Raw genomic sequence first — 13,243 nt, 5'->3', positions numbered from 1 at the left:
AAAAGTACGTACACATGAGCTCAAAAAAACGATTAGACACATCCTACCAATGACAACGCGCGCCATAACACCCTGTGAATAGCACGACAGGCAAAAGAGACGGCTGTGTGGTGACTGGCCTGACTTGACTCAAGGCATCCACATTCTAGTGTTCTCCTCAACCTTCCCTCCTTTCCCTGCAGTGTGGCACACAAAAGAGCTGGTGTGACGTAGTTGAGTAGTCCCGACAGCTGATGTCAACTACCGGCAGAGTTAAGTGGGTTTAGTGACAGGGGCATTCAAATAAAGCACTAGTCTTCTCCTGAGTAGGACGCATTAACGCTCTACGCAAGGGCAGCTCGCTTGCTCAAAACTGGCCTAAACTTACGCTGCACACACACACACACACACACACACACACACACACACACACACACACACACACACACACACACACACACACACACACACACAGCACACAGTTTCTCTCTCACACACAGTGTAACACACCCAGTCTCTCTCTCACACACCCAGTGTAACACACAGTGTCACACACCCAGTCTCACACACACAGTCTCTCTCTCACACACACACACACAGTGTCACACACACACACAGTGTCACACACACAGTATCACACACACAGTATCACACACACACGACACCCACCCACTTACACTCAGTGCTATTTCAGTGTGCTTGCTTGGCAGCCACGGGCCCTTTTGGAAGCAGCATAAGCGTAACGCGATACTCCACAAGGCCACTTGCTGGACGGCGCTATAGCGTCTGTGAACAAGGGGAGCTATAATGACATTACAGTGCCAGGACACAGAACTGGAGACAAAGACAACCAGCAACAGAACGAGTCCTGGATCACTTTCAGTAGTAGAATGTATAGCGAAGTTGGAACTGTGGTAAGAATTGAAGGATGACTAAGGAGACGGCCAGCACATGCATGCATACAGACACACAGACACCATCAGCATAGCTTCATATAAAGTTACGCCACACACTCTCTCCAACCCAAGGTGTGGCATAAGAACCCATTCATCTGTGTGGATACCTCACTCATTCCCTTATAGCTGAGGTCCGAGGTGGATCACGTGTTTCAGTAGTTTCAGACTGTCTAATCTAATGCCCATCTAAAGAATGTCTATAAAATGTCCCCAAAATAGCAACAAATATTGCTAGAAAATGCTTTTCAAGAAAGCATAATGCTCAGACGGAAATACATGAGTGTAGCATCTCCATTTAATTGTACAGTGGTACAGGTGAGTCATGAATTGACTAAGACAGATATAATCCTATGAGTGGCTAAAAAAATGCTCCATTTTACAGAAAAATTATACTTTTAAAGCTAAGAAAAGCACACTCGAGGAACTGTTGTTAGGTAACGAATAACTCTTAACTACAAACACTGGCCTGCCGTGTTTTAGAACCGGAAACAATTACTTTGAGGGATTCCAAATGAGCGTTTTATTAGAAGGTATGGAGCCATAAAGTAAATTGCTGCATCTCTCGGTATGTTCTTATAAAATCGGAAAATATAGTGTTGGTACATGTGAGAGCGGAACAGAGAAATGCACAAGAAACTCACCTAAAAAACCTGTTGTTCACAATAAACCAAGCTTAATTTGATCATTTAAAGGCCCAGTACAGTCAAAAATGTGATTGTCCTGTGTTTTTGACCGGTACTGTATATTTCTACACTAGGAGGTTGGAATAATACTGTAAACATTTTAAAAAATGATGATAATGCCCTTTTAGGGTAAGAGCTGTTTGGTGGGATGGAGTTTTGGCCTGCCCGGTGACCAATAATATACCATAATTAATAGACCAATAAGAAAGAGAGTTCCAAACCTCTCTGCCAATAAGAGCTAGATTCTGTTTTCCCCTCCCCACTCAAACCAGTCATAGCTAAATTCTTGCTTGAGAATTGCTCTTTGCTAAGAAGCCATTTTATTTTATTACCATTTTAATTGAAAACAATCACAGTAAGGTACTTAATTGTCACCCAGAAATGATTTGATATTGAGATACAAATGGCTGCATTGGACCTTTTAAGATAATTGACACATTTAGACGTTTCGATTAGGATCATGTAAACCCATCTACAAAAAAAACACATTCAAAACACGGAGAAATAGCAGAATATTTTTCACCACTTTGAATGTTTTTAACCACTTAATGCGAAACAAACAACTCCCAATCAAAAGCAGATATCCTAGTTGAATATGTACATTAAGCTTGGCCTAGTTGGGGCTGTGGGAGAAGGGGTTCAAAGTATCCATCGCTGAAATATTCATGATTCATCTTTGCTTTCCTCCTTCCTCTCTGCCAACATGGAGATCAATCAATCCCTTCGGAAGACGGCAGGATCATTTCCTCTCTTCAAAATGTATTTTCCCTTGCTCCTGTCCCATGATTGACAGATATGATTGATATTTTTGAAGATATTTTTTAACATGGGGTTCCCCGTGGGTGTAGGATTGGGGGGTGGGGGGGCCAAGAGGTGCTGCTGGACTCAACGCCCCCCCCCCCCCCCCCACCCCTGCTTCACACACATACACACACTCAGACATGCACAGGCACACACACACACACACACACACACGCACACACAGACAGACACACACACACGGCCCAGCTGCTGGCTGTTCAAAGCAGTCGGCTTCTGGGTGGCCATGGGGACATGAAAGAAGAGAGGATCTCAAGAGCACTGGCCAGGGTTCCAGAGCAAAAAAAGCAGACAAAACAAATTCCCCTTTTACAGTACATGCATGAATTGAGAGGAGAAAGTGACAGAATGACAGAATTCGGCTTGCCCTGTGTCAACCTGAGAATGACGTTACAGTGGCGCACGTGAGAAGACACGTGTACATTGTTCAGGCTTCTGTCTGCATTGTGAGGCTAATAGTGCTAATTAGATAGTAGCTAGTGTGTGTGTGTGTGCTTGTGTGTGTGCGTGCGTCTTTATCGGTGTCGTGACTCTGACCTTGCTGCCATTGCTGAAACTCATGCCGCTCAGGGCCGTGAGCTTGGCCTCCAGGCTTTGCTGCTGGTGATGAAGCTGTTCTCTCTGGATCTGCTCCCTCATCTTCCTCGCCTCCTGGATGGCGTTCATCACCGCATCCTGGTCCCCAAACAGTGGCGTGGAGTTCAGGCTAGACAGGATGTCTGTGGGCGGGAAGCATTGAGCCCCGTCAGTGGTCTGATTGCTGTACGTGAACTCACAGGAAAAACTTCTGATTCCAAATGGACACCTACCGTAGCTCCTACTCTTGAGACATGCGTAGAGAGCAATATTGTGAATATTGTGCCTCGACTATCAGAAGGTGAGGTGGAGCTGTTACCATATCGCTTTTACATATCCGGCTCTTTCAGATGTACACATGTGCCTAGGTGGTTGAGGCTAGGGGTTTATTTGGGGTTAAACAATAACGTGGGGTGCAAACTTTCCTTCGCCTTCCTTTTCTAACGGGTGGCCATTCAAAAAAGGTGAGAAATAGCACATAGGAAGGAAACACGAGTGAAGCAGCTCTATAAGAGCTAGCAAAATAGTTTCACCGTAATGAGAGGCTTTAGATTGGGCTTAATCACAGATAGCAGAGGTAGAGCATAACAGTTTATGTTACAGGGCAGACAATGATGTGAGGAAGTCTCTTGAAACCAAATAACATGTGCTGAGTTTCACTGCTTCCGCTAACTGGGTCTTTCAGGGGGGCTAAATACAGGGCTTTGGACTCTCGTAAAGAAAAAACAGGTCTCCTTTGGGGTTGAAATCTCATGACTTGAACTGGCGGAGGATGCTAGGACTGCTTGTGTGCAGTGTGAAGGGGTTTGTGTGCATTTACATGTGTACCCAATGTGAGTGATTGCGCATGCATGTGTGTGTTCACTGCACCCACCCAGTGAGCCCCTGCCCATGTTGGAGAGGGGGCTGGGGATGCGCCTCTTCCCCATGCTGATGGGCCTGCTCTTGTTGCCAGGGTACAGGCTGTGTGACGGCGAGGATGGGGAGTGGTGGGGCTCGCCAGTCTTGGGTCGGGCTGAGAGGTTCAGGGGCTGTGTCGATCCTTCCTCCTGGGGAAGACAGTAGAAAGAGTGGGCACAGGGGTAAGCGAAGGCTGAAAACACACCATGGACCTGTTACAGGGGAAAGCACAATTATTTTGACGGTGTTATGAAGGTATTATGACAAACTGCTTTAAGTGAAGACCTGGTGAAAAACTTGGTTGTTGGTTGGAGAGTGTGTATAATGTGTTTTAGAGTGCGAGAGTGCTTTAAGCCTTTTGTGGTGTTCCCCAGGGCACTGTGTTGGGACAGCACATTATTCAGAGGATGGGAAAAATAAGGCCACACAGCTATGCTTTCAACCTCAGATTGCTACTTGATCAGGTCTTTACTCAATTATCCCCCCTCTCAGGTTGTGGCCATTTATAAAAACATTTGATCAATTCGATCAAAAATACAGGGCTGTACTGTTCACCACTCCAGCGCTCAAATTGAAAAGTCCCTTAACTATCTCATCATCCAGTTCTGTTGAAAAAAGCCAATGGGAATTTTGTTGTGGTGTCTTATCCTCTCTTTCCTAATCAAAGGTTCATGACCACATCGCTTCACATTGAGTTTGTGAGAAATCCCTGGAAGGGGACACCACCTGGAAAACAAGAAGCCTCTTGTGTGGTGAAGGGTACGCTAACAAACATGGATTTAATTTGAAACCGGTCTTGAGGAGAGAAGAAGGAACGTGATTTGGGAGGCTGGGGGGACGGGTGGGATGCCAGTGTGGGCGTTAGCGAGAGTGGAAAGGGGTTAGGGAAGGGTGGCCGTTCCAAGGCCAGAGTACTACTGTACAGCTGCGGTGAGTTCTGACTCCGGTCTATTGTAATGCTGGTTGCAGCGACCCCACATAGACACATGGCTCCCATTATTGCCTCGTCGAGTCAAGATTACGAGTATGGTCTCGCGCTCGCTCCAGTGAAGAGGTCTGAGCCCATGCCAAGCAGCAGCCAGTGCCAATGACTCCATGAGCGTGTGTCTGTGTGTCTCCGTATGAGCGCATACATGGTCATTCCCTTTCACTTGAATCATTGCTGTAGTCAGTGATTCATAGATAACCAAGGTCCAAAACCAAACACACAAAGTCAAGCATAAAGGGACAGCTCACCTTAATGTGAGTGACAGGACTCGATGCTCTCTTCTTACTCTTCAAGGCAGAGGGCGAGAGGGGGCCTGAGGAGTTTTGAGGCTGCGGCAGGGAGGCCATTTTGGCTCCGGGCGAGATCTGCATGCTGGCCAGCTGGGCGGCGTACAGCTGCTACAAAGGGAGGAAATAGGGAAACCGACAAGTTATTAACATCAGCAGCCAGCCGCTAGTCGGACACTTACTTCCCGCCTCCTCTCTTTTTATGACTCAGTGTATCGTTTTCTTATCCCTGCTTGGCAAAGCTCCTGTCTACAATGTGATGTGTGTGTCAGAGCCAACCACACACACACACACACACACACACACACACACACACACACACACACACACACACACACACACACACACACACACACACACACACACACACACACACACACACACACACACACACACACACACACACACAAACACAATTCTGAGAGAAAACACAGAGCACTTGTCTTTAGTTGATCGGGTTGAAGCTAGAATGAAAAAGATAACTGTGAACATTGTTGGAGGAATATGTTTGTATACCAAGGTTGGGCTCCAGAGAAAGCACATTGAACTCAAATCAGCGACGGTCTATCTACGACGCCGATTCATTCAACAGATGCTTGCAACAGAGGGGCTTGCATATTGATTCATATCAACGCTTGGATCCAGTTTGAGGTTTAGAGTGTTCCTCAAAACTTCAAGTCAGAGAAATGCTTAAAAGTTAAATGTCAGAGTACATATGTATATATATTTCTTACTCTTCACAGAATAACTCTTGAGAATCAACCTCAATTCAGTCGAAGACACTTGGTAAATATTTTTTTTAAACTATCTAGCAAAGAGAAACACAGAGTCTCTGTCTGAGGTCCAGCAGTCTGAATCAAAGCTCTGACCACTGCCTGAAACCGCTGTCAACCTCCGTCTGAGGACTTGACAACATATCAAAGCCCCAATCCTGCAGGAAAACCACCCAGACATGGCTTGTGTTCAGTAAAACTTGGCCTGCCTCCTCTCCCTACCTCCTCCTCTCCTCTAAGCTCTCCCTTTCACCACTCTTCTTTCATTTTATGTTCTCTCTCCTTCTCTCTTGTATCTTCTCTTCTCCAATCTCCCCTTTCTCCACTCATCTCTCCTCTCCTCTCCCCCCTCCCTCACTCCTCTCCCCCTTCCCCGCCCCACTCTCCGCTCCCCCCACCCCTCTCCTTCCTCTCTCCCCAGTCTCTCATGGCCCCAGTGTTGTGAGATCTAATTTCACTTCAGTATAAACTGCTAGGCCTCCTGGGAGCTCTGAGGTCCGGGAGAAGGGCGGCAGACACACGAGACCCACCGCAGCGGAGCGGAGAACCGCCACGCCGTCTTATTCTGGGGTTCAGGCAGTGAGTTGGACGGCCCTCTCCCAAGCCGATATTAAACACAAACAGAAGGTGCCCTTTCCGCAATGAAACAAAGCCCTGATGTCACGCCGCTTATTTTCCTTGGAGCGTACGAGGAGCGCCCGGGCCTCTGGCGATATGAGATCTGCGCAAGAATGTGCTTTGAATGACTGGTGGGGCCTCACACGTCAATCATTAGTGGCCGCAAGCGTTACTCGCCGCGGTGCATGGCTGCTGTTCATACGACTGGGGAGGAGAGGAGAGCTGGGGTTGAGGTATCGACGCAGAATGTCTCGGAGGCTCATGCACATGCACAAACACACACACTGTCTCGCTCTCTACTAAGCAAGAATTATGTATGGGAATGAGTAAGACAGTTAGACACCGGAAGTTTGAGTTATGGGCCTCTATACCCAAGTACACTCACACCCACACAAACTAAAACAGGAATGCCCGCCCCTTTAAATATGGCTGCCAAAACAACATCAGACAAGAGCTTCACACATACAGTGCATTCGGAAAGTATTCAGACCTCTTCCCTTTCTCTACATTTTGTTACGGTACAGCCTTATTCGAAAATTAATAAAAAATAAATAGATCCATATCAATTTACACACAATACCCCACAACGGCAAAGCGAAAACAGTTATTTTTTTAACATTTTGCACATTTATTACAAATAAAAACAGAAATTGCTTATTTACATAACTATTCAGACCCTTTGCTATGAGACTCGAAGCTGAGCTCAGGTGCATCCTGTTTCCATTGATCATCCTTGAGATGTTTCTATAACTTGATTGAAGTCCACCTGTCTATATAAGGTCCCACAGTTGACAGTGCATGTGAGAGCAAAAACCAAGCCATGAGGTCGAAGGAATTGTCCGTAGAGCTCCGAGACAGGATTGTGTCGAGGCACAGATCTGGGGAAGGCTACCAAAAATATTTCTGAAGCATTGAAGGTCCCCAAGAACACAGTGGCCTTCATCATTCTTAAATGGAAGAAGTTTGGAACCACCAAGACTCTTCCTAGAGCTGGCCGCCCAGCCAAACTGAGCAATCGGGGGAGAAGGGCCTTGGTCAGGGAGGTGACCAAGAACCCGATGGTCACTCTGACAGTGCTCCAGAGTTCCTCTGTGGAGATGGGAAAACCTTCGTGAAGGACAACCATCTCTGCAGCACTCCACCAATCAGGCCTTTTTGGTAAAGTGGCCAGACGGAAGCCACTCCTCAGTAAAAGCCACATGACAGCCCGCTTGGAGTTTGCCAAAAGGCACCTAAAGACTCTCAGACCATGAAAAACATGATTCTCTGGTCTGATGAAACCAATTGAAGTCTTTGGCCTGAATGTCAAGCGTCACATCTGGAGGAAACCTGGCACCATGCCTACAGTGAAGCATGGCGGTGGCAGCATCATGCTGTGGGGATGTTTTTCAGCGGCAGGGACTGGTAGACTAGTCATGATCGAGGGAAAAATGAATGGAGCAAAGTACAGAGAGATAAAGATAAACTCCCCAAATAAACTCCCCAAATACAGGTGTGCCAAGCTAGTAGCATCATACCCAAGAAGACTCGAGGCTTTAATCGCTGCAAAAGGTGCTTCAACAATGTACTGAGTAAAGGGTCTGAATAGTTTATTTTTTTTAAATTATACTTTTTTTCTTCTTCTAAAAACCTGTTTTTCTTTGTCATTATGGCGTATTGTGTGTAGATTGATGAGAAAAACAAGGCTGTAACACAACAACATTTGGAAAAAGTCAAAGGGTCTGAATACTTTACGAATGCACTGTAGATCTGACAAACACGGCCATCGTCGACTGTAACTAGGGAGTCAAACAGTGCAGATTTCCACAGTCATTCGTAGCCACATTGAGTCTTGTAAATGTACAATTTGACTATTGTTTACCTGACATCGACCCTATCCTTGCCAATTGGCATAATGCCGTTTAAAGAACTGTCTAAAACGAAAGCGTAAAAAACAGGCCTTTTTCTCCCTTTTCCCGGAAAGAAAAACACTGTGGGATCGATGGCCGGCTAAAAGTCAATGTGCAACGTAAACAAAGCCAAACGGACCTCTCGCTTTTCAGTAAACCCTGAGGAAAGACAATGCAGTGATTTTCTAAATTACAAATTGACAAACAGTCTTCAAAAAGACCCCTCGCTGCCTGATTATTGGACAGAAGCTCTGGCAGTTAGTGCTAATTTGACTGAAACTAAATGATGAGTGTCATTTTCCTCCATCAATGCTGGTTTTGATAGGCAGGTTAGTGAAATAATACGCTAAGAGAAAGGCATGTTATTGTGCTTTATAGATTTGAATCTGAGGGCTGAGTAGTGCTGATCTAGCATCATTTGTACCTTTTAGATAATAACAAATAAGACTACATGGATCCTAGATTTGCCCCTAGGGGGAGTGGGAGAATCCCCTTAGCTAGCTAGGTTTCTATTGATCAGGAAAACAAATGGGGTTTTGTCTTTTTCAGCAGGTTAGCAAGGAGAGAACGGGGAAAATGGACTGCCTGTCTGCCTGACACTAACTAAGGAAAGGCTAAATGAAACACTTCCTGGTGTGTGTGTGTGTGTGTGTGTGTGTGTGTGTGTGTGTGTGTGTGTGTGTGTGTGTGTGTGTGTGCGTGCATTCGTGTGTATTCCTATGTGTGTGTGTGTGTGTGTGTGTGTGTGTGTTTGTGTGTGTTTGTGTGTGTGTGTGTGTGCATGCGTGCGTGCGCACGTGCATGCCTGTGTAAACGCACGTGTAAACATTTACAGTAAGCGTGTCATATATATATTGCACACACCCTCTCATACTGTATACTCAAAGCTGAGCCTCATTGAGAACACATCACTACTCCTCAAGTTGGGCCAATGCCCCGAAACATTTAGACTTGATTCTCCTATAAACTCGTGAAAAATCACAAATGTCCTGCCATGAAGGAAATCACATACGGTAGGACACAAAAACCAGCAAACACGACGGCTCGTGACGACAACAAGAACGTTTGCAAAGCAACTACATTGCACTCGCATTACTCTTCGATTGAACTAGACCGCAGACGCGAGACACCGACCAGGACTGGAAACAATTGTATGACGAAGTTCCCACGGTGGCAAGGGGACATTTAGGTTTGCATCCCAAATGGCACTCTATTCCCTATATCAGGGGTGTCAAACTCATTCCACGGAGGGCCTAGTGTCTGCAGGTTTTTGGTTTTTCCTTTCAATAAAGCCCTAGACAACCAGGTGTGGGGAGTTCCTAACTAATTAGTGATGTTAATTCATCAATCAAGTACAAGGGAGGAGCGAAAACCCGCAGACACTCGGCCCCCCATGGAATGAGTTTGACACCTGTGCCCTATATAGTGCACTACTTTCGACGTGAACCCTATGGGCCCTGGTCAAAAGTAGTGCACTATATATATAAAAAAGGGTGCCACTTGGGATGCATACCCCTGGCTCCTAAAACATTCTGCAGCTTGTTGTGCAGGTCATGAATGAGGAAATACGATTAGTGAATCAGCTGTATTCTAGTTTCCTTCCTATGACTTTACCATAAGTGCAACCTGTTGTTGCGGTAAAATCAATAAAGGGTGTGGAAGAGATGTGGAGATCAGATCTTGTCTTCCATCTTTAACGAGTTTTAAATAGAAGCATCACTTTATAGGAGAGTAATGGATTTGGTATTGCTCTTTGGTATTTATCTTTCTTTCTTTTGACCAATTCACATCAGATCTTTTCACATCAGATCTTTTTCAGGGCTGATTTGATTGGTCCAAAGAGCAATTAGTGGAAAAAATATCAGAATTGGGCTGACTTTCTTTCTTTTGACCAATCACATCGGATCTTTTCACATTAGATATTTTTCAGAGCTGATTTGATTGGTCAAAAGAGCAATTAGCGGAAGAAATATCAGAATTGGGCTGACTTTCTTTCTTTTGACCAATCACATCGGATCTTTTCACATTAGATATTTTTCAGAGCTGATTTGATTGGTCAAAAGAGCAATTAGCGGAAGAAATATCAGAATTGGGCTGACTTCCATTCTTTCTTTCTTTCTTTCTTTCATTGTAGCCAGCTTTCATTCCAGCTGATGTATGCTTACATTTGTCCCTGATACATATAGTAGACAATGACACGGACACACGTTCAGGCGCAGCCCTTTGACTCTCGAACACTACGATAAGAGTAAAAACACACGATTTTTCTCAACGTTGTAGACACTGTTTCATATTGTTATGACAAATGGAGCTGTTGAGGCCTAGTTACCTATTGTCTGTGTGTCTCTCTGTATCTCGCTGTGTGTCTTTTTCATCTCACAGTGTCTATCTTTCATTTCACGGTGTGTCAATTTGTCTCTCTTCACGGTGTGTCAATTTGTCTCTCGTTTACACAGACAGCCCAATTCTGATATTTTTTTCCACTAATTGCTCTTTTGACCAATCAAATCAGCCCTGAAAAAGAGCTGATGTGAACAGATCTGATGTAATTGCTCAAAAAACCAATTAATGGGAAAAATATCAGAATTAGGCTGCCTGTGTAAACACAACCTTTGTGTCTCTGTGCCTCAATATGTCTCACTGTGTCTCTCTGTGTCTCAAAGTGTCTTGCTATGTCCCATTGTATCACATGATGTCTCTTTGTCGCTCTGTCTCGCTGTCATCTCACTGTATCCTCACTGTGACTCGTCTCTCAGGCGGCAGAGCTACATAGGAAGCCTGACCTGAGAGAGGAAGACTTTCTTGTTTTTCTTCTTCTTTGTAGCCATGTTCTATGATAGCTATTATCTATACGTGCCAATTGCTAACCACAGGTGTCAAGCGCCAATAAAAAGATGATGAATTGCTTAGGCCAGGTGCTGTGCTGGTGGGTTGGAACTTGGAATACCAAAGTGATTTATCATATTGGTCTTTGTTTGACTCTGCCGACATGTATCAGATAAGGGAAGTGGTGAGATTAATAGCGTGAGTCTATAGGCTTGGTAAGCACGGGAGTCTATAGGGGGTTGATTAGTTCACATTGTTGCTAATGCCGAGTTAGTTTGTTAGGGTTCGACTGTTTAACAAACTGATAATAACATTGGCTTATTGGGATCTACCTAGAAGTAATTCCCTCTGGGGGGAAATTAAAAAAAAAAAATATATATATATATGGTTACAACTTTGCACCTGGTGCAGATATTTGGTAGGTCTAAATCTGGTCATTTAAATGCTTGTTAGCATATCAGCATCTTTCCTTTGTGAAGCAGCACATGGGGGTGTAGGGTGAAGTTGCCCTTAGATGCTGATCTTGGGTCAGTTTTGCATTTCCATCCACTAATGGTTAAGGATAGGATTGGGGGGTGGGGAAGCTGATCCTAGATCTGTACCTACGGGAAACGTCTCACTGGAGCAGCACATGGGCCTACCTGATGAAGCGGGCTCAGTCCTGAAGCAGCTGCAGCTGCCATTGTGGATGGAATGAACTGCATGGGGTAGTTATCACCTGTCAGGAGGGGAGAGACAACGACAACATTCAGCATTGGATGATACAAGGGAGTTTACCACACCGAGAGCAAGCCTGCACCCTTCCCCCCTCCAGACTTATTTGCTCACTCTGGTTCTTTCTCTCTTTTTTTTGTTTGACTCTTAAGGGGCATTCCTGTAGGTGCTTTTCCTAATGCCTAGTTCCTCCACAACAAAAATTAAATAAAAATACTGTAACAAAAAAAAGATAACCACAGGCCACCCCCCCTCTTCATTTTTTATTTCATCTCCTCTCTCAAAGACGTCTTATGTTCTCGTGCTAAGTTTTATAAGAGTACTCAAAAAATGCTAGAATGTATTATTTTGAGCCCCATAAATTATTCCAGGGTTCCCCAACTGGCGGCCGACGGGTGGTTTTATTTGGCCCCCAAATTTCCTGACCAAAAAACCCATACATATTTGCTGTAGAAACACCAGGAAATCAGCTCCAAGTGATTTACATTTTGGAAATCTGTTCCCAAGTATTCCCACGCATAATAGAGAGACACGTGATCGTCTACACAAGCACGGTTCAAAATGATTATGTTTTCCTCAAATATCTGTTTGCGCTTCTTGCAGTCCATTTGCAGTCTATTAATTATTTGCAATTACATTCCGGCCCCCCGACCGTCTGCGGCTGAATCTAGTCGATGACCCCTGAACTATTCATTAACATGTTGTTGAGTAACTTCTGTACAGGTGTAGTGTCTTAATTTGATCACTCTGTTGTCGCAGAGAATTTTCAAAAGAACCTTGTGTCTTCACGGAAAATCCGTTGTTTTATTTCTTTCACTAGATCTCAGCAGCTAAACTATAGCCTACTAAAGCCTCAAACTAATTTCCTGTTAGAAACTAGCACTTTGATTGAATATAATCATATCCTCCTGCTGATGGGATTATTTTACACCTGTGACGTAACTGGTCAAATTAAGGACCCACATCTGTATGCGTGTGCAGTGTCTAGATCTGCGTCCCAAAATAGCACCCCAATTGCCTACATAGTGCCCTATAAGTCTTACAGTAAAGTAATGCATTATATAGGGAATAGGGTGCCATTTGGGACAAATCCTGGGCCTTGGAATGTGTGAAAGAATGGAATGTGGAAAAGGAAGAGTAGAAAATAGAAAGCAGGTGGTGACTAGAATACTGCCTTGGGAATACCATGTACTCCAGAGAGAGGGAGTCTGTGGTGTGTGTGTGTGTGTGTGTGT

At 44.8% G+C, this 13,243-nt stretch overlaps 1 protein-coding gene across 5 annotated transcripts in view; it reads right to left on the bottom strand.

Annotated features, from left to right (window-relative positions):
* Window positions 1-13,243, bottom strand: part of LOC120066102 (transcription factor SOX-6-like) — a 154,749-nt gene that overhangs the window by 21,150 nt on the left and 120,356 nt on the right. For all 5 annotated transcript variants that reach the window (XM_039017216.1, XM_039017219.1, XM_039017218.1 and 2 more), the window contains 4 exons: window positions 11,936-12,012; window positions 5,150-5,299; window positions 3,888-4,062; window positions 2,975-3,156 (listed from right to left, as the gene is read on the bottom strand). In XM_039017216.1, the coding sequence (XP_038873144.1) occupies window positions 2,975-3,156; window positions 3,888-4,062; window positions 5,150-5,299; window positions 11,936-12,012 (584 nt within the window). The remainder of the gene's footprint in view (window positions 1-2,974; window positions 3,157-3,887; window positions 4,063-5,149; window positions 5,300-11,935; window positions 12,013-13,243) is intronic.

The sequence above is a fragment of the Salvelinus namaycush genome, chromosome 21 (genome assembly GCF_016432855.1).
Source record: "Salvelinus namaycush isolate Seneca chromosome 21, SaNama_1.0, whole genome shotgun sequence".
In the NCBI taxonomy this organism is placed as follows: domain Eukaryota; kingdom Metazoa; phylum Chordata; class Actinopteri; order Salmoniformes; family Salmonidae; genus Salvelinus; species Salvelinus namaycush.
The sequence above is the reverse complement of the archived record's forward strand: the minus strand, read 5'-3'. Positions and strand labels throughout refer to the sequence as shown.